The following is a 17,769-nucleotide window of genomic DNA, read 5'->3' as shown; positions in this document are numbered from 1 at the left end:
TAGTTCTCTTTTCCCCTAATTTCCAGTCTGTCACGGACTCAAACCTTTGTAAAATGCAATGAGAATGAATTACTGGGAAGGGGTCCACACTGGATAATCACAGCAGTGTGAGTTGCCGTAGAAATGAGCAGGCGCCCTCTCCGCATTTCCACGCCTTGTCACCGACCAGCACCTTCTGCAGATTCCTGTTAAGTAGCCCTGACCTGGCAGAAACCAGGTACTTGGTGAATTTCTTTCTGTTTTTTTGTTTTTGTTTTTTTAGCTGGAGTTTAATGTTTGACATTTGTAGCACCTATGGGTGCCTGCAGCCCAGGGAGTAGTTTGCAGGTACTTTGTTAGACTGAAGGTTCTGGCCTAGGCAGAGTAACACACAAATTGTTCATTTTCCCCCAACAAAAGTAATCACCGGGCTGATGTCACAGGCATCTGTTGTCCAGAGCCATGCCCTGAGCTCAAAGGCCGGGTGGCTTGCACAGGAGACAGGGACCCCTAAAAGGGTCAGCCCAGGCCCAGCAGCTCAGACTCGCCCCTGTTCTGTTTCCTAGACTGCTGACCCTGGGGCTGTCCCTCCTGCACGCCGACGTGGTTCAAAACGCAACCATTCGCAATGTGCTTCGTGAGAAGATCTACTCAACCGCCTTTGACTACTTCAGGTACTCCCCAGCTGTGCTGTGCGCCGTGCCAGAGGTAGCCCAGCCATCCCATGCCCCCAGTTACCCGCGCCCACAAAGTCACCCTCAGGGGGAAACAGTTTGCCTTCTTATTCGGCAGCACTGGCGCCCCTGGGTTTGAATACCCGCAGCCCTGTGCTGTGTTTCCATGTGTGTACTTACAACTAGCCTCCCTGTGAGACAGACACACGTTTTCCCTCGGTTCAGTTGACTTAAGAGATCAGGTGCGTCCACTTAACTGTCTAGTTAATAGGAATGGTCATCGCACGAAGAATCACAGGGACCAGCTGCCTGGGCTTTGCACATGTGGGTTTTGTCCTGTGGACACAGCCACAGTTGTACGATCTGCCATGAGCACACCACTCAGCCGGGCACTGTAGACACGGGAGAACAGTGGGGGGGGTGCTCGCAGGAGTCACCGCGTGTTCCCGTGCCCATCAGGGAGTTAGCTGCCACTTTAAGAGCCCCTTGCGTCACCTCGCCACCCTGGGGTGTGCCTGATTCCAGACACTCAGCTGCTGTCCCCTTGTGGTTGTTTGAAGTTGTCCACCGAAGTTCCCTACTCAAGGAGAAAAGAGGTTGCGTGAAGACATAAGCATAATGATTAAATTTTGGACCGCCATGTTCTCAGATAAGAAGTACCTGACTGCCAGCCAGCTTGTCCCCCCAGGTAAAAGCATTGCTGTCAGTGGTGCAGCTCAGGGCCAGGTGCGGGGGTGCGCAGGCCGGGCGGGCAGTGGGCAGCCCTGAGGGAGCCGGGTGGGAAGGGCAGTGAGGGCGCAGCCCTGGCCACGCTGCAGTCATGGTGACCCACAGCCTGCCTGGCCCCCCTGAGCAGCACGAGTGGGTGCGGGAGGCCCTGAGCAGGAGCTTGCTTCTCAGTGTGACTTGCCCAGCACCAGTGCAGGGCTCAGGCACCCGCTGCATATCTGAGGCCTGTGCCGGGCGGAGGCCAGCGTGCCAGGATGCGTGTGGTGCAGTCCGTGTCATCTGTTCGGAGACGATGACATGGACAGGTGGTGCCAACATATGAGGGGGTCACGGGGGCAGCCCTCAGGACGGGCACTCGGCCTGCCAGGGCTGGGGAGCAGGGAAGGGTTTCTGGGAGAGGCGACGAGAGCCCCTGAGGATGACCAGGAGCTCCCCGGCGGGTGACGGTAAGGCACCGAAGCGTGAGCGGGTGGCAAGCCTCCAAGGAGGAACCACACTCTCGCTGCTCCGAGCACGGAGCTGGCGGCACCGCCAGGTGTTGACTCCACACCCCGAGCAGAATCAGCAGGCCCAGCTGGCAGCCCGACTGCTGGCGAGAGGAAAGGAGAAGGGGAGGGCCAGCCCGGCAGCTTTCTCAGTCGGCTTCCTGGCTCTGCCTGGAACTGGGCGAGCAGCGCTCCCCGCCATCACCTGCCCCGTAGCCGCAAGCTGCTGCCATGCAAAAGGGTAGCCTGGCGCTGGAGACGGAACACTGCCATAGTGCGTCAGGATGGCTGCTCGTTCCTGTTTTGTCCTCCGGTAAAGGCTAGGCGGAGTGTAACTGGTAGTGAGCTCTCATCTGGAATGGTCAAGTAAAGGACATGGCTCTGGTTCTGCAGAGCCAACAGTGGCTGTGTCCCCCCACTCCTGATGGCCTCACCTCTGCTGAAAATCTAGACGCCTCATTCTGGAAGCAGCAATGTGTTTGCCCACAGATAACCAAGATACCCGGAGCAATCTGGACATAGCAGTTGGCTCCCGCCAGCAGGCTACGCAAGGCTGGATCAACACCTACCCCCTGTCCAGTGGCATGTCGACTATCTCCAAGAAGTCCGGTGGGTTGAAGGTTTGCCGATAGGTCCCTGAGGTCCAAGTCTCCTCCAGGCAGCTCAGGTGGCGGACTGCTGAAAGCATCCTGTGGTCCCACACTCGTGCCTTCTCCTTCCTGCCCAGGCATGTCAAAGAAAACCAACCGGGGCTCCCAGCTGCATAAGTACTACATGAAGCGCAGGACACTGCTGCTGTCCCTGCTGGTAAGGCACTCCCACCATGTGCCCAGCGCCAGGCAGGGGAGCAGAGAGGAGCAGCACGTGGTGCACACAGAGCGCACATTGGCCTCTGTCTCGTATCACCAGGCCACCGAGATCGAGCGCCTCATCACATGGTACAACCCGCTGTCCGCCCCGGAGCTGGAGCTGGACCAGGCTGGAGAGAGCAGCGTGGCCAACTGGAGGTCCAAGTACATCAGCCTGAGCGAGAAGCAGTGGAAAGACAACGTGAACCTTGCCTGGAGCATCTCTCCTTACCTGGCCGTGCAGCTGCCAGCCAGGTGGGCCCAGGTCGCACCCGCCTGACAAGGGCCTTGTCGGGTCTGGGGTGAGGGCCACTGAGTGGGGAGGAGCGTGATGTGTGGGGGAAGCAATCCTAGCAGGCTGGTCCTCTGCCCTGTCCTGTGCGGTGGTCATACACGCACACGCTTCTGTCTGGAGCCCGAGGAGGTGACGACAGGGCACATTTAGGGCCCCAAGCCTACTTGAGGAGGAAAGGAAGCTCATGGAGACTGTCACCTCAGAGAGGTGGGCCTGGGGGTGCTTTCACTTTGTCTCTGGGGGTCGCCTTTGAGCGGGAGGCTGTGAGAGGAGGTGGCCAGCAGCTGAGTGACCCTTGAACACTCTCCCCTGAGTGTTGCACAAGAACGGAACTCCTAGACCTGCGGTGGCTGAGAGGGACTGCCGAGGTCTCGTGTTAAACCCCACCAGGGGATTGCATTTCACCCCGTGTGACTATGTCCAGGGGTGGACCTTTTTCCTCTGTGAGCCCACACTTGCCTTCTCCTTGTGGTCCCAGTAAGTCCTCTGGGTCAGGACTGCAGCTGGACAGGTCACTGAAGGTCTTCCTAGTGGGAGCCCGGGGCAGTGACACCTGAGGTCGTGCACCACCCTCCCACCTGCTAAGGGGCCTTCTGGCCCATGAGCTGCCCTGCTGCAGAAGGGCTGTTTTGGGGGCCAGGGACAGAAGAGGGAGGCGTCCTCTGAACGGTGATGTAGGATGATCCCTGTTGGAGAGAGTTCTGGCACTTCTTCACAGCCTATCATGATGCTTTGATTGTAAACATCCCTCGGAGTTACCAGTATGTCAGCGGCTAGAGAGTTTAGAAGTCACTTGGCATTGATCTGCACCCCTCCAGTTCAGGGCTCGGCCGCTGAGGCCGCCCCACCCATACCCGCTGTCTGCTGTAGGTTTAAGAACACAGAAGCCATTGGCAGTGAAGTGACGCGCCTGGTTCGGTTGGACCCAGGAGCCGTTAGTGACGTCCCTGAGGCCATCAAGGTGAGTGGCCCATGCTGGGGCCTGGGTTCACAACACAGGAACAGCACTGCCTCCAGAAACGCCTGGAAACGAGAAACCGACAAAAGCCTGGTGACCCTAGTGGTGTAATAATTGTTCTAATTTCCTGGATTTTTTACTCTCATATTAAGCATTTATTATGTTTACAGTAGAAAATACTGAACAATCTCACCCCAGTCTGAACTGGGTGTTTCACGTCATGTGTCAGAAGCATTTCCCCACGTTGCTGCAGCTGCTGTGGTCGCCCCTCGGGGAAGTCCCTGGGTGCGGGCGGGGCCCGTGGCAGAGGGCAGGGCACTGCCTGAGCCAGGCTGCCGCCCTGCCTCCCCCCAGTTCCTGGTCACGTGGCACACCATCGACGCCGACGCGCCCGAGCTGAGCCACGTGCTGTGCTGGGCGCCTGCGGACCCGCCCACCGGCCTCTCCTACTTCTCCAGCATGTACCCCCCACACCCTCTTACGGCGCAGTACGGGGTGAAAGTCCTGCGGTCCTTCCCGCCGGTGAGCCCGCGGCCTGCCTGGGCTGGGGGACTGCCCGGCCGTGCCCCGAGACGGGGGGAAGACGGGCTTTTTGTCAAGCCTCGGTGAAGGCGTGATGAATACTGGCCCATCTTAAAGCATGTCAGCACTTCCCATTTCTGTTCAAGTAGGCACAGAATGTAGATTCAATTCTAATTTTATTAGTGTTTACTAGTGGGTTTAACAGCCATATTTGTTTTTAATTAGGCATTTTGATTGAAAAGGGAAGTCCACTTGTGTCTGGTGCCAGTTGGGGCTCTGTGGGCACATCACGTGGCCTCAGGCTGTTGGGAGCCCAGAGACCCCGTGTGACAGCCACTGTGACAGGGGTTTGGTAGAAGGTTCCAGAGTGCCAGGCCTGCTGTATGCTCAGCCTCGTCCCCTACAGGCCCCAGCGGTGAACACAGACGGGCCTCCCCCGCCTTGTAGGTGCGGGGGGCTTGCTGTTTCCCCTTTTTCGCACCCACCGTGTGTTTCAGGTCTTTGGCCATTTTCCTGGCTGTCCTCTGGGCTTTCCCCAGTTCTCAGTTCTCTGTCAACAATAGGACAGTGTCCCTTAAGCTGAGCCAACAGCAGGGCTGTTCCAGGTCGGGGTGGGCCCCGGCGGAACTGGAAGCGAGGAGCTACCCCCCTCTCCCTGGAGGTGACAGCCCCTCCTCCCACCCCTTGCAGGACGCCATCCTGTTCTACATCCCCCAGATCGTGCAGGCCCTCCGGTATGACAAGGTAAGGCTGTGCCAACCCGTGCTGTCCGTCGCTCTGGGAGTGGTGCTGGGCATGGGGCCAGAAGCCTTCAGCGGCCGGGCAGGGCCCCCAGACTGCGACCATGGCCCCCAGCACCTCTCACACAGCCCCACCATGATTCCCTGGCACCCATGGCCAGGAGGCCCCAGTCCCTCCCCGACCCGAGGCCCAGTCTTGCTGTGTGGGTGAGCAGGTTCTGGAGGTGTCGCTGGCCACTTCCTCTGGGTGGCAGTCTGGCCTGGGTCCCCCACTTGGATGGGGGTCTCAGCAGGTCCCCTCATTCCCTGAATCTAGTTCCTTGTCTCTTCAGTGGGAAATAGGATTAGACAAGGTGACCTTGTGTGTATTTGCTGCCGTAGTGAAGTACCACAGATGGGGGCCTAAACAACGGATTATTTCACAGTGGGGGGGCTAGAAATCCAAGATCGAGGTGTTGACGGAGTCAGTGTCCTCTGAGTCCTCTGTCCTCTTCTCCCTGTGGGCGCAGCGGCCTGCGTGCCTCTCTGCCTATTCCTGATCTCTTTTCGTGAGGACACAAGTCGTGTTGGGTCAGAGCCCACCCTAGCGACCTCACTTTAATTTGCAAAGGCCCACCCCCAAACAGTCACACTGCGAGGCGCTAGGGAAGAGGCCTCAGCAGAGGGATCTTGATGGGGCACAGCTAGCACAGGGCCTGGCCCGCAGAGCCCTCGCCAGAGCCGACACCGCCCCTTCGCCCTGCCCCAGCACACCACGTCCGAGCGAGGCAGGAGCAGCTGCCCGTCCCCTCTGCACAGGGCGCCAGGCCTCACCAGGGTCCCGGCCGAGCCTCCAGGCCCGACCCACTTGGGAGTCGCCTCCTGCTGCTCCTGCCCCCAGGGGGGCTGCCAGCCCGGTGCCAGGTGTTCTGGGCTGGCTCTTTCCCCACAGATTGGCAGGCTGTCCCTCAGTCTGTAGGCCAGAGTGCCTCTGGAGCCACAGCCAACCCCTCGGGAAGGACTGAGTGCTGGCGTAGCTAGGTAGCCACCAGGACCCTTCGGCTGCAAGCAGACAATTCTGATGATGGGTAGAACTCCAGCACGTGGACTGTCATGAGGCAGCTTTTCTCCCCTCCTCTCCCTGGCCCAGCATCGTTTCCTGTCCTCTTTGTGTCTCTGCTCTGTCTCCCTGTGAGGGCGCGGTGGCGGCCACGAGAGAACGCCACGCTCCCCAGCTGTGTGCCTAGGCCGCTTGGCTGGGCTGTGTTGGCGTGTCGGGGCGGGGGTGCGGCTGAGCCCATGGAGACTCGGGCCTGCAGTTTGTTTTATTGGGCTACTGTTTTACATAGGCTGCTTCCAAAAAAAATCCTGATATATTTTTCCTTTATTCCTTTTTTCTAGTTTTCAAAATAATGAGTTAATTCTTTATTTAGCATTATCCAAAGGTGACCAAGGACGTTTTCTCTCTTTCCCCAAACATCATTATAAACTCATGGACTTTGGTGTTTTTGATGTGTACCAGTCCACTCTAGTTACTTAGGGTGCCCACTGGGAGCCCGATTACCCACTCTGTTCTTTGGTCTTTAGTCCTCGATAACCCCCTGCATTCCAGAAGGGCTGTGTATTCTAGGCTCTTGCCCTTTTTCTGCCTCATACCTGGACTCACCAATTTTCCAAGGAACTCTGGGTCATTTAGTGAGAAACGGTATTGAGACCGTAGCACTGGGCTAAGCATGCTCGCTGGAATTGAGGCGGTTGTTTCTAGGCCTTTTTCGTAGATAGAGCCTGCCTTTTTTCAAGATTATACTGATACATCCAATTCAATTGTAGGGTTACAGGGGTTTGTGGAGTTGGTTTTTTGCCTTATTTGATTTTGTATGAATCTTTTAACTAAATATTAATTCCTAACATATTACCTTTTTACTTCTATATATTTTCAATAGTTTCAGAATCACAATACTAGTATTATTCACTCATAATATGATTACTGAAAACTGGGTGAGATTTTTTTGCCTTTTAGTTCTTGGTATAGTTTCCATTAGGGACACACAGTCATTAGGGATCATGTTGATGCTGGGGACACACAGTCTGATTATTTTAAAGTCACTTGACATGACTCTTCTCTGTGTGGTCACACCAACTCCAGACTCAGCAGCTTTCCTGGTTTCTTCCTTGCTTTCCATTTTTAGAGGGTTTTTTTTTTTAAGTGTAAGCTTGAGTGGATACAAACATATGTATGTATTTGCTTTTATTAAGGTATCGTTGATACACAATCTTATGAAGGTTTCACATGCGCAGCCTTGGGATTACTACATTCACCCACATTATCAAGTCCCCCCCAACCCCACTGCAGTCATTGTCCGTCAGTTAGTAAGATGCCACAGAGTCATTACTTGTCTTCTCTCTGCTGCATTGCCTTCCCCATGACATCCCTACATTATGTATGTTTATCATAATTTGCTTATATTTTTTAAAAAAAGAATAAACTAATAAAAGTGGCTGCAGAGGGAGCAAGCAGGACAGAAGTGACCATGCTCAGTAATTTTTTACTTAAGTAGATGTATTTGCATAATTATAAACCAAACTTAGATTTTTTTCAATCCAACTAGCTAGCAACCTAACCTATACATTAGATGGACTAAGAAACACGTGGGCACAAAATGCTAACGTTTTCAAAGCGGGTCGCCGTGGCCCTGCCTGCTTGGGCTGTGCGGCCTTGGGCGCCATTGCTGTTGCCATCGGCCCCTTATTACACCGAGTCACCCTCCATGGTCTTGCAATACTGACTAGATTGTACTGTGAAAGCACGGGGCTCAGGAACAGCCGGAGGGACGGGATGCGCTGGGCACCACGTGGGGGGGGCACGGGCTGCCCTGTGCCTCGGGCCCCGCTGCCCTCGCACCTCCAGGAGCCGCAGCCCGGGAGCTCTGCCAACTCCCATTCAAGCCACTACCAGCTGAACAATCTTCATCTATCTTTAGGTCCATCTCAGAAACCCACCGTGACCGGTCATTTGGAGTCTAACCCACCCACGCCAGTTGAGGATATTCACCTGAGGAATTCTTTAGGGGGGCGCCACAGATGACTAGTCAGGGAGAGGCACCCCCTCCAGGATCTCAGAAAGGCCAGCCAACTTTTTAACCGAGGAGTAGGGTTATGAGTGGCAGAAAATTACTAAGAAAGAAGAGGAGGAGAGGCCCTTAGAATGGTGGCCACGGGACGTCGACTCATAAAGTACCTGTACCTGAGTTGGAACCTGCCCATCATGGTGGAACGTTGTTTTAGACAACCAGCTTGCAGATGAGTTTTAGGCCCAGCCTGCTCATTCCATTTACTTGACAGCAGCAGAAATGGGCCAGAAAGTCGTGGTTCTTAGAATCCAGGGGGAGGAACAGAGGAAACAAAAGCGGGCTCATGGCTGCCTGCTGACCCCACTGCCCGGGGCTCCAGCCGCCAACAAGCTGGAACTTGGGCGGGACGCCACATGGAGGGGAGCCCGCTCACGTAGCTGGGGGCCGCGCAGCCTCGCTGCTGCTGGTCCGTGAGAGCGGGGAGCCATTTCCTGCATGGGGCGAGGAGGAGTCTGTCTTGGCAGAGAGGCACCCCAAACCCGGGCTGATGGTGGCCTCCTCCCCTGCAGATGGGCTACGTGCGGGAGTACATTCTGTGGGCGGCATCCCAGTCCCAGCTCCTGGCACACCAGTTCATCTGGAACATGAAAACTAACATCTACCTGGATGAAGAGGGGCACCAGAAGGACCGTGAGTATCCAGCATCTTCCCCGAGACGTCACCCCACCCTCAGCAGCTTCCCAGGCTGCCCAGAGCCCTCCTCAGCCCCCGGGGCCCTCGGGCCTATGCTTCGCCGCCAGTCGTCTGCTCCCATCCTGGACAGGACCACCTCACCTGATGCGCAGTAGGCAGGGCCCCCTCGCTCACGAAGCCTCTGTCACCCGCCCTCTGGACACCCTGCCTGCCCTCGTGCTCTCCCAGTCACCCTGTGCTCCGGGCAGGATGGCCACCCAGAGCAGCGGTTCTCAAACCGAGACGTCTTTGCGGGCCTCACACCCTGGAGAACTGTTGGGACCCTCAGACATCTCTGCTTTATGTGGGCTTTATCTGTCCTGGTTAACGTTAGAAAGCAAAGCACACCTTTCAAAATACAAACCCGTTACATGTTAACATAGCTCGTTAAGAATACTAAGAAAACCCAGGAGGACCAGTGACCACTGACGCCCACGTGCAGCCTCACCACCACCTCTATACAGTGAGGCAAACAACCTTTGGGTGTGGTTTTGACCGTGGGGTCCACTGAGAGGGACCCCCAGGTGTCTGCAGGCCACACTGAGGACAGCTGGTCCGGGTGCTGGGCGGCACCTGGGCTATGCCCTTGGCCAGTGTGTGCGGTGCCCTGTCGGGCCTTTCTGTGGCCCGGCTGCAGGCTTACCCTCTTGGTCTCTGCCAGCCGACATCGGTGACCTCCTGGCGCAGCTGGTGGAGGAGATCACAGGCTCCCTGTCGGGCCCGGCCAAGGACTTCTACCAGCGGGAGTTTGACTTCTTTAACAAGATCACCAATGTGTCAGCCATCATCAAGTAAGTGGCCCTCCTTCCAGCCCAGCCTAGGGGACTGCCAGGAGCCAGGCCTGCCCCACGGTTCTAATGAAAGTGGGGGCCAGGAGTCTCTGCTGTGAGGATTCAGGTCTCTTGCAAATGTAGCAAAATGCACGGCCATGCCAATTTCAGAAAACACCTTCATTTCGTTTGGAATATTGTGCCAGAGTTAGAGGCCACACTGCTCTCTCCAGGTGGGGGGCAGAAGCAGACCCCTCTGCAGCCACTGTCGCCCTCACCGAAGCACCCGGGCCCTCCTCTCCCACAGAGCTGGGGCCGTCCTTGGACATCTGTGGCCCTGCCCGTTTGTGGTGGATGCGCACTGACAAGTGCCGGGGGTGGCCCCAGCAGGGCACTGGGGGCCATTTCTTCCCAGACACCTGTCTCCGGGGCTGTCCCCCTGTGCCTAGGTGTCTCCCCGTGGTCTCTGAGTGGCCTAGTCCTTGTGTCCTGTGGCCCTTTCCTGGGCTGGGTACTAGATTGAGCAGTGATGTGGCAGCAAAGATAAGGGGCGGAAGGTGGCATTCCCTGGGCATGCACCCGTAGCTGGAGCATGAGTCCCCTGTGCCCCTCTCATCCTCACCCCAGAGGCCACACAGGAAGTGAACACAGGCGGCATTCGAGCACCAAGCTCTCTGTCCCCACAACCAGCCGTGTTCTGTGTGCCTGTGACAGCAGAGCGCCCCCCATACAGGAGAACAGCAAAAACAGCTAGAGAAATGCCCAGCCTCGGTCCCCAGGGCCACCGGGCTTCTGGATGAGGAGTGCGAGGCAAGGGCCGCTCTGAGGGGCCTCCTGGAGGGACTGCGCCTGGTGGGCCTGCAGGAGGAGCTAGAACTAGGGAGAGAGGAACAGAGGGGGCAGTCGGGGGGGACCCCTGGCTGTCCCCAAGTCCCGAGGCCAGCTGCTACGGGAGACAAAGCAAAGCATTTTTGTCTGGTCCCTCAGGCCCTACCCAAAAGGCGATGAGAGAAAGAAGGCTTGTCTGTCGGCTCTGTCTGAGGTGAAGGTGCAGCCTGGTGAGCACGCGGCCTCCCTCCGTGGGCTCGGGATGGGCCTCGTCTGTGGGCAGGCTGCTCTCTCCCGGTAGTGCAGGGTGAGCCCCACTCGCACTTGGGACTGGTGTGCCTGGCACCCCCTAGAACCTGTGCCCTGGGAGTCGGGAGTGCTTCTCAGCGGGCACTCTATCCTCTGCTGCCTCCTATTGTTCTGAATGCCAAGACACTGTCCTCAGCCGCTGCTACTCCGGGTCTCTGAATTCCTCTGTAACAGGAGCGGTGCAGGCCGCAAGGGTGGGGGTCGGGTCACAGATGTGCGGGACCTGCTGGCCGAGGGTGCCCAACCCCAGTGAGAAGCCGCTCTGAGGGGCCTGCCGGAGGCTGCTGCCGCACATGGGGGCATGAGCCCGCTGTGGTCAGATCCGTACTTCCTCTTAGTATGGAAACCTAGGCTTCGCTGCACAGCTCTCCATTTATAACTGTTGGTGCAAACAGGTTACTTCAAAACCCCGGCTGCCCTGTGCAAACCCACACAGTGGCTGACCTCTGTGGGGGGAGTCAGGCAGGCTCTGGGGCAGAGGACAGGTGCGGGAGGGGATGCTGCCCTGTCCCCCCACCCTCCTTTCCCTGCTGGGACACCCAGCTGCCCCCCACAGCAAGCCCTCACTTGGCTCCCCAGGAGATCCAGGCCTTTCTGTTTCAGGACCCCTCCTCAGAGCTCGCCCATGGGGGAGAGCTGTCCCACCTTCCGGGGCTCAGGGAGCACCCACCCTCCTGGGAACTGCCAGGAATGGGCTTCCTCTTGGCCTACTTGAGCCATGTGAGCAGGATGAGTCCAAGAACGCAGGGCCTCCGGTGAGCAGAGGCGGGGCTGGGAGCCCCGTGTCCTTCAGCCCGGGCAGCCACATGCCCGGCACTGCAGACACGGGGTCCCAGGAGCAGCGTGCCAAGTTGTCAGGCCCAGGGCCTGTGGGTCCTCTAAGAGAAGGGTCCCCCGGGAGGGGGTGGTGCCTACATCACGTATCAGAAGGGATCCAGGGAAAGAGCACAGGTCAGGGGAGGCAGAATGAACTGTCCGTGCCTCAGATGAGGACCTAGCGGCCCCGAGTGCCGCCCCGTCAGCAAGACAGTCTGTGTTGAAGATGGTTGTGTCCTCACCATTGTCACCTGTAGCTCCGTGTGACTTGCCTTCCATCCCTGCACAGGCTGCTACCTACCCAGCAATCCCGAGGCCATCGTGCTGGACATTGACTATAAATCTGGGACGCCCATGCAGAGGTGAGGCCCCCTGCAGCTGCTCCCTCCCGGGCTTCCTGTTTGCTCCATCCTGTGCTGTGTTCTTGTCTTTGCAGTGCTGCGAAAGCGCCATATCTCGCTAAATTCAAGGTGAAGCGATGTGGAGTCAGTGAGCTTGAAAAAGAAGGTCAGTGAGTCTGAGTCTGGGCTCTATGCGTTTCCCCTGTAACACCCATTTCTTTTGGCACACTTAGTTTATTACCAGCTCCGCATGAAAGATGCTGTCACGCTCAGTCTGACCCATTTGGGGATGGCACAGAGTTCGTGTGCAGTGACAGAGGCCCTGGAGGTCGGCCGTTGGGTCCTGGGCCAGCCAGGGCTTCGAGGGCAGTGCACAAACGACCTCAGACTGGCGGCTTCAGCAACGGGAATTGATTCTCCCGGTCCTGGGATCAGACGTGCAGTGTCAGGGCGCCAGCAGGGCCATGCTCTTTCTGAAGGGACTCTTCACATTTCTCCTCACGTCTGGTGTTGCTGGCAGTCCCTGGTGTTCCCTGGCTTGCAGCTGCATCGGCCACCTTCTGTCTCCACCCTCACGGCCTTCTCTCTGGGTGCCATGTCCACATTTCCTTCCTCTGATACGGGCCCACCCTAACCCAGTGTGGCCTCATTGACTCAGTTACCTGTGCAGAGACGCTCGTTATATGCACAAAAACTCTATTTCCAAAGGAGGTCACATTCTGTGGTTTTAGGTGAGCATGAATTTTGGAGGGACACTGGTCAACCCAGGAAAGGGCGTGTGGCCCCTGGCCAGCATGGGGATGCACCTTCTGTGGTCTCACCTGCACCCCGGCCCCATGTCCTCCCAGGCAGCCTAGGGCACAGACACTCCCCCAGCTCGCAGTGCCCACAGCCAGTCCTGGGCCTCCTGCCTCGTCACTCCCGATGAAAAGAGGGCTCTGTCTTCTGTCCCATTTAAGGCTAAACATCCTTAGGAAGAGACCCTAGTCCCAGGCCTCCACCTGCTGACCCCGATGTCTGCTGGGGCTCCTTAGCCTCCAAGAGACTGTGCAGAGACAACCCCCAAGACGCCCAGGGTTCCTCCCAGGCACGTGGACAGGGCTCGTCCTGGGACCACAGCACTGCCCCTGGGCTAACGGGCCTCCGCCTCCACACACAGGTCTGCGCTGTCGCTCGGGCTCTGAGGATGAGGGCAGCTCACAGGAGGCACGTGGCCAGAAGATCTCCTGGCAGGCGGCCATCTTTAAAGTGGGAGACGACTGCCGGCAGGTGTGGGGCCAGGCCTGCCTCTCCCTGAGGCTCTGGGTATACTTAGGGGTTAAGCCTCCACGCAGCAAAGCAAACCACTGTATCCCCCGTTCAGTCCCGGCGTGGTGGGGTAAGTCGGCTTTCTGCTGAACCGAGAGACCTCTGGCAGCTCCCCTCCCACCACACACCCGCTGTGCCCCTTATTCCCACCCCCAGCCGGGCAGCATGGCCTCAGGCTCAGCCCAGTGCACAGGACTGCTGCTCAGCTTAGCCTCTGCCCCTCCTCACTGGACAGACCGCCACGTGTCCATGAGCTGGAATGCAGGAGGCTGGCTGACCACTTCCATCTGCTTGGTCCCCAGGACATGCTGGCCCTGCAGATAATCGACCTCTTCAAAAACATCTTCCAGCTGGTCGGCCTGGACCTCTTTGTGTTCCCCTACCGGGTGGTGGCCACCGCCCCTGGGGTACGTTCCCCACAAAGAACCCAGATGGCTGCCCCTAGAGGCCGCAGGCCTTGGCACTCAACCCTTCCTCCCTAGTGTGGGGTGATCGAGTGCATCCCTGACTGCACCTCCCGGGACCAGCTGGGCCGCCAGACGGACTTCGGCATGTACGACTACTTCACGCGCCAGTACGGGGATGAGTCCACGCTGGCCTTCCAGCAGGTGACCAGCAGGGCCAGCAGCCCGCCTGTGGGCCACACCCGGCTTCCCCCATCTCCCTGCTTTTCTGTGTCCTTGCACATTTGGGGGTACAACCAGGGTGCCCGTGACCTTCACTGGGCTTCAGGGGAACCTCAGGGAGGGCTCCCTAGGAGAAAGCTGGTTCTGGGTATGGGAAGGAGGGTCTGCTGATCCTGAACCTCCCCAGATGGAGCCCCTCGTCACCCCCACCGCTAAGGTCTGGCTTACTGACTCGAGCTCCCCTCCAAGGCGGGGGCCGGAGCTGGGGGAGCGCCCGCAGGCCCCAGGAGGCGGGGCTGCTGGGGGCCGTCAGCGCTGGGCCCTGTCCGCACAGGCACGCTACAACTTCATCCGAAGCATGGCCGCCTACAGCCTCTTGCTGTTCCTGCTGCAGATCAAAGACAGGCACAACGGCAACATCATGCTGGATAAGAAGGGCCACATCATCCACATCGGTCAGCCGGGCCCCAGGGCCCCCCTCCTCGCCCTGCACCCACAGAGCCGCGGCCTGGCCGCCCAGCCAGGAGGGTTGGGGTCGGGGCTCAGTTCAGCTCTGAGGCCGGAGCTGCTGGCCAGAGGCTCTCCTGCCCCAGTAGCAGCCAGGCGGCAGGGCCCGGGTGCCAGGGCTGGAAACGCGCCAGGCAGCGCTGCGCTCTGTGCCTCGGCTCAGCCTCGCCTGCCCCAGCCGTGCGCCCCATGCCACCCCCATGCCGCCTCGCCAGCCCCGAGCCCCGGCTGAGACGCCCTCCCCCATGCGCTGGCGCCTCTACCCCCTCCGTCAGCTTCTGGGGTTTTGCAGACTTCGGCTTCATGTTTGAGAGCTCGCCCGGCGGCAACCTTGGCTGGGAGCCTGACATCAAGCTGACAGATGAGATGGTGATGATCATGGGCGGCAAGATGGAGGCCACGCCCTTCAAATGGTTCATGGAGATGTGCATCCGCGGCTACCTGGCCGTGCGGTGAGCCCGGGGAGAGTGGGCAACCTGGCACCTGCCCAGGCACCCCCATTCAGCCCCTTTGTGGAATGGAGGGACAGTGGTTCAGGGAGAAGGGACGGAGGTGCTGGAGGCCACCTGGTGGCCCCAGTGTGCCCGGGTCTTGCCTTCCTGTGGCCCCTGCCCACCTTGCCTGGGCGTTTCCTGCTCTGGGCCTCGAGTGCCGCTGTGTCCTGCCACACCTTGGGGCCCCCAGAGTGCCCTTCCCCCGCATCTGAGCGCCGGCCACCCCACTGGCTGCACGCCGCAGACCCACTGTCCTGGCTGCATTGACGCCTGGGCTCCAGCCTGGAGTCTGTGGGAGTCTTGCCTCATGCCTGATTGGGACCCACAGCCTGGCAGGGAGAGGAGGGGCAGAGCACCTCTGTGTGGCACAGAAGTCTGCAGGCCCTGTGGGGGGACACAAAGCAGGGCTGCTGATGGGTGTTCGCAGCCTGGCCTGGGCACTGCAGGGGCTGCCTGGGGACCTGGAAAAGGCAGGGAGTAGCCAGCACTTGGGGACATTTGGGGACAGCAGCTGGGCTGCAGGACTGCCAGCAGGGCCGCCCTGCTGAGGCCAGCCTTTGTCCCCTCCCCTCCCCAGGCCCTACATGGATGCAGTCGTGTCTCTGGTCACCCTCATGTTGGACACCGGCCTGCCGTGCTTCCGCGGCCAGACAATCAAGCTCTTGAAGTAGGTCCTGGGCACACGCACAGGCCGCTTGAGGACCATTGTTCCCTCCGAGGTGGGGAGGACAGACAGGTTTCTCGGCGAGGTGCTGTCAGCAGACTGGGTTTGTCAGATGCCCTGGCTTCCTCCGGCCACAGAGGAGGACCTACCAGAAGCCCCCTCTTGTCTCAAGGATGCAGTGGCAGCCCCCACAGTGGGGAGCCCAAGGCCACGACTTGGCCCTTGCTAGTCCCCCGTCCTGGGGGGGCGGGGCAGGCCCAGCTGAGACCACTGTCCCCATCACAGACACTGCCCCCGGGAGGGAGCATTCCTGGGCCTGACCCTCAGCCGCACCAACTCCCACACGCCAAGCTGAGTGCGGCCTCCAGAGCAGACCCGTCCTGAGGGGAGGGAGCCCCCCCTGATGCCGCCCTCCCCTCCAGGCACAGATTCAGCCCCAACATGACTGAGCGCGAGGCTGCCAATTTCATCATGAAGGTCATTCAGAGCTGCTTCCTCAGCAACAGGCGAGTCACCCCCAGCCCTGCCCTCCTGCATCACCCCCTGCACCCCAGTGTTCTCTGGGCACTGCATGGGGCCACACTTGGGCCAGGTGACAAGGGTCCTGCTGTCCCAGGAGACTGGGTCCCATGCACCCTGAAGGGAACCCTCCCAGGGCAACGGATGCTGGTTTACAGGGACTGGGGACAAGCTGAGGGGAACACTTGGCCAGAAACCATGCCCACCTGGGACCAGGCATGGAGGCCAGGGAGGCAGGTGGCCTGGTGACGGGGGCGCGGGTAGCAGAGTGAGTGGTGGTGGAGTGGAGGGGAGTTCTGAGAGGCTTCGGCCCACGTCTGCCCGCTCCACCGCCGTGGCTGCCTAGGTGGTGAGCGACAGGAGGCAGGGTGTGCGTAGCTGTCACCACTGCTGTGACAATTGGTGGCGCCATGAGGAGATAGGGCCCCAGGCTTCGAGGGCGGGCTCCGGAGGATATGACGTGGGCACCATTGAGGTTTTGGGCTGAACAACTGGGTGGACATGAACCCAGCAGGTAGCTGAGGGGCACCACCCACATGGTTGCTGAGGCCCGGGAGGCACAGAGACTGTCGGGGCCCCAGGGAAGATGGAGAGCTGCCCCTGGGTGGGCTGCGTGGGGTGCGGGCTGCGCTCACAGCACGGGAGGGGCAGAGAACTGGGACGCAGCTCAGGGCAGGGTGGGGAGCACGCCTGTCAGAAGGCAGGACACGGAAGGGCTCTTCTCCGTGCTGTGCTGACAGGTTGGGGGGCTGAGCACATTCACTCACTCGGTCGCCACATGCCAGGCTGAAGGGCTACAGTGGCATCTGGCATAAGGGCAGCTGCAGACTCACTCCCAGGCCCAGGGAGGCCAGCTGAGAGTGAGATGGCCTCCGAGCGGACCGAACAGGGGATGTGGCGGAACAGGACTCACAGGCCTTGGCCACTGATGGGAATGGAGTGTCTCAGGACGAGGAGAGGCTGGTGGGGGCGGCCAGGGAATCTGCACAGTTGCAGTTTGCTGGGAGGGGAGCAGGGCCCCAGGCCCACGTGGGCTCCTTAAAGCCTCCCGTTGCCCCCCTAGGAGCCGGACCTACGACATGATCCAGTACTATCAGAACGACATCCCCTACTGAGGACGCAGGCCACCCCAGAGCCCCCCAGTCACGGGGCAGCATGAGCCCCGGCTGCTCGGCATGTCGGTGGGGGTGGACTGCTCGTGGCCCCGCTGTCGTTTTTACAGAACAAACACGCACCCCTGCAGAGCCTGGCAGCCTGGCTTTCCAGGTGTCACATTTCCAAAGTGACAATCATCTGATGGCACTGTGCACAGGTGTGAACACACCTTGTTTGTACTGGACACACAACCAACACATTCCCTACCTGTTTCATAGGTACATGAAGTATTTTCTTGTGTATAAAAAAAGTTATATTCAACTTAAGATTTGACCAACATGAACAAAATTAAAGTGCTGTGTTGGAACTTGACTGTCAGCTTCTGTGTCAAGTGCTAAGCGCGCGGCTGAGGGGTGACACCACTCCGCTCCCTGTCAGCGCCTGTGCCCTGGTCATGAACTTCACAAAAACAGCAGAGCA

The 17,769-nt window shown here is 59.0% G+C and overlaps 1 protein-coding gene across 3 annotated transcripts in view; it reads left to right on the top strand.

Annotated features, from left to right (window-relative positions):
• The window catches only part of PI4KA (phosphatidylinositol 4-kinase alpha), a 102,810-nt gene extending 85,149 nt beyond the window's left edge, over positions 1 to 17,661 (top strand). For 2 of the 3 annotated variants that reach the window (XM_036993285.2, XM_036993288.2), the window contains exons 35-55: positions 546 to 653; positions 1,214 to 1,341; positions 2,357 to 2,476; positions 2,595 to 2,674; positions 2,777 to 2,970; positions 3,881 to 3,971; positions 4,323 to 4,490; positions 5,181 to 5,234; positions 8,850 to 8,970; positions 9,674 to 9,803; positions 10,770 to 10,840; positions 12,025 to 12,097; positions 12,172 to 12,242; positions 13,236 to 13,345; positions 13,687 to 13,791; positions 13,867 to 13,992; positions 14,345 to 14,465; positions 14,810 to 14,969; positions 15,589 to 15,678; positions 16,098 to 16,181; positions 17,258 to 17,661. In XM_036993285.2, coding sequence (XP_036849180.2) covers positions 546 to 653; positions 1,214 to 1,341; positions 2,357 to 2,476; positions 2,595 to 2,674; positions 2,777 to 2,970; positions 3,881 to 3,971; positions 4,323 to 4,490; positions 5,181 to 5,234; positions 8,850 to 8,970; positions 9,674 to 9,803; positions 10,770 to 10,840; positions 12,025 to 12,097; positions 12,172 to 12,242; positions 13,236 to 13,345; positions 13,687 to 13,791; positions 13,867 to 13,992; positions 14,345 to 14,465; positions 14,810 to 14,969; positions 15,589 to 15,678; positions 16,098 to 16,181; positions 17,258 to 17,309 — 2,257 coding nt within the window. In that variant the 3' untranslated portion in view covers positions 17,310 to 17,661. The remainder of the gene's footprint in view (positions 1 to 545; positions 654 to 1,213; positions 1,342 to 2,356; positions 2,477 to 2,594; positions 2,675 to 2,776; positions 2,971 to 3,880; positions 3,972 to 4,322; positions 4,491 to 5,180; positions 5,235 to 8,849; positions 8,971 to 9,673; positions 9,804 to 10,769; positions 10,841 to 12,024; positions 12,098 to 12,171; positions 12,243 to 13,235; positions 13,346 to 13,686; positions 13,792 to 13,866; positions 13,993 to 14,344; positions 14,466 to 14,809; positions 14,970 to 15,588; positions 15,679 to 16,097; positions 16,182 to 17,257) is intronic. The other variant, XM_036993287.2, reaches the window with a different exon arrangement.
• Positions 17,662 to 17,769: the final 108 nt, after the last annotated feature.

The sequence above is a fragment of the Manis javanica genome, chromosome 15 (genome assembly GCF_040802235.1).
Source record: "Manis javanica isolate MJ-LG chromosome 15, MJ_LKY, whole genome shotgun sequence".
NCBI classification, from domain to species: domain Eukaryota; kingdom Metazoa; phylum Chordata; class Mammalia; order Pholidota; family Manidae; genus Manis; species Manis javanica.
This window is presented reverse-complemented; position numbering and strand designations above follow the sequence as displayed.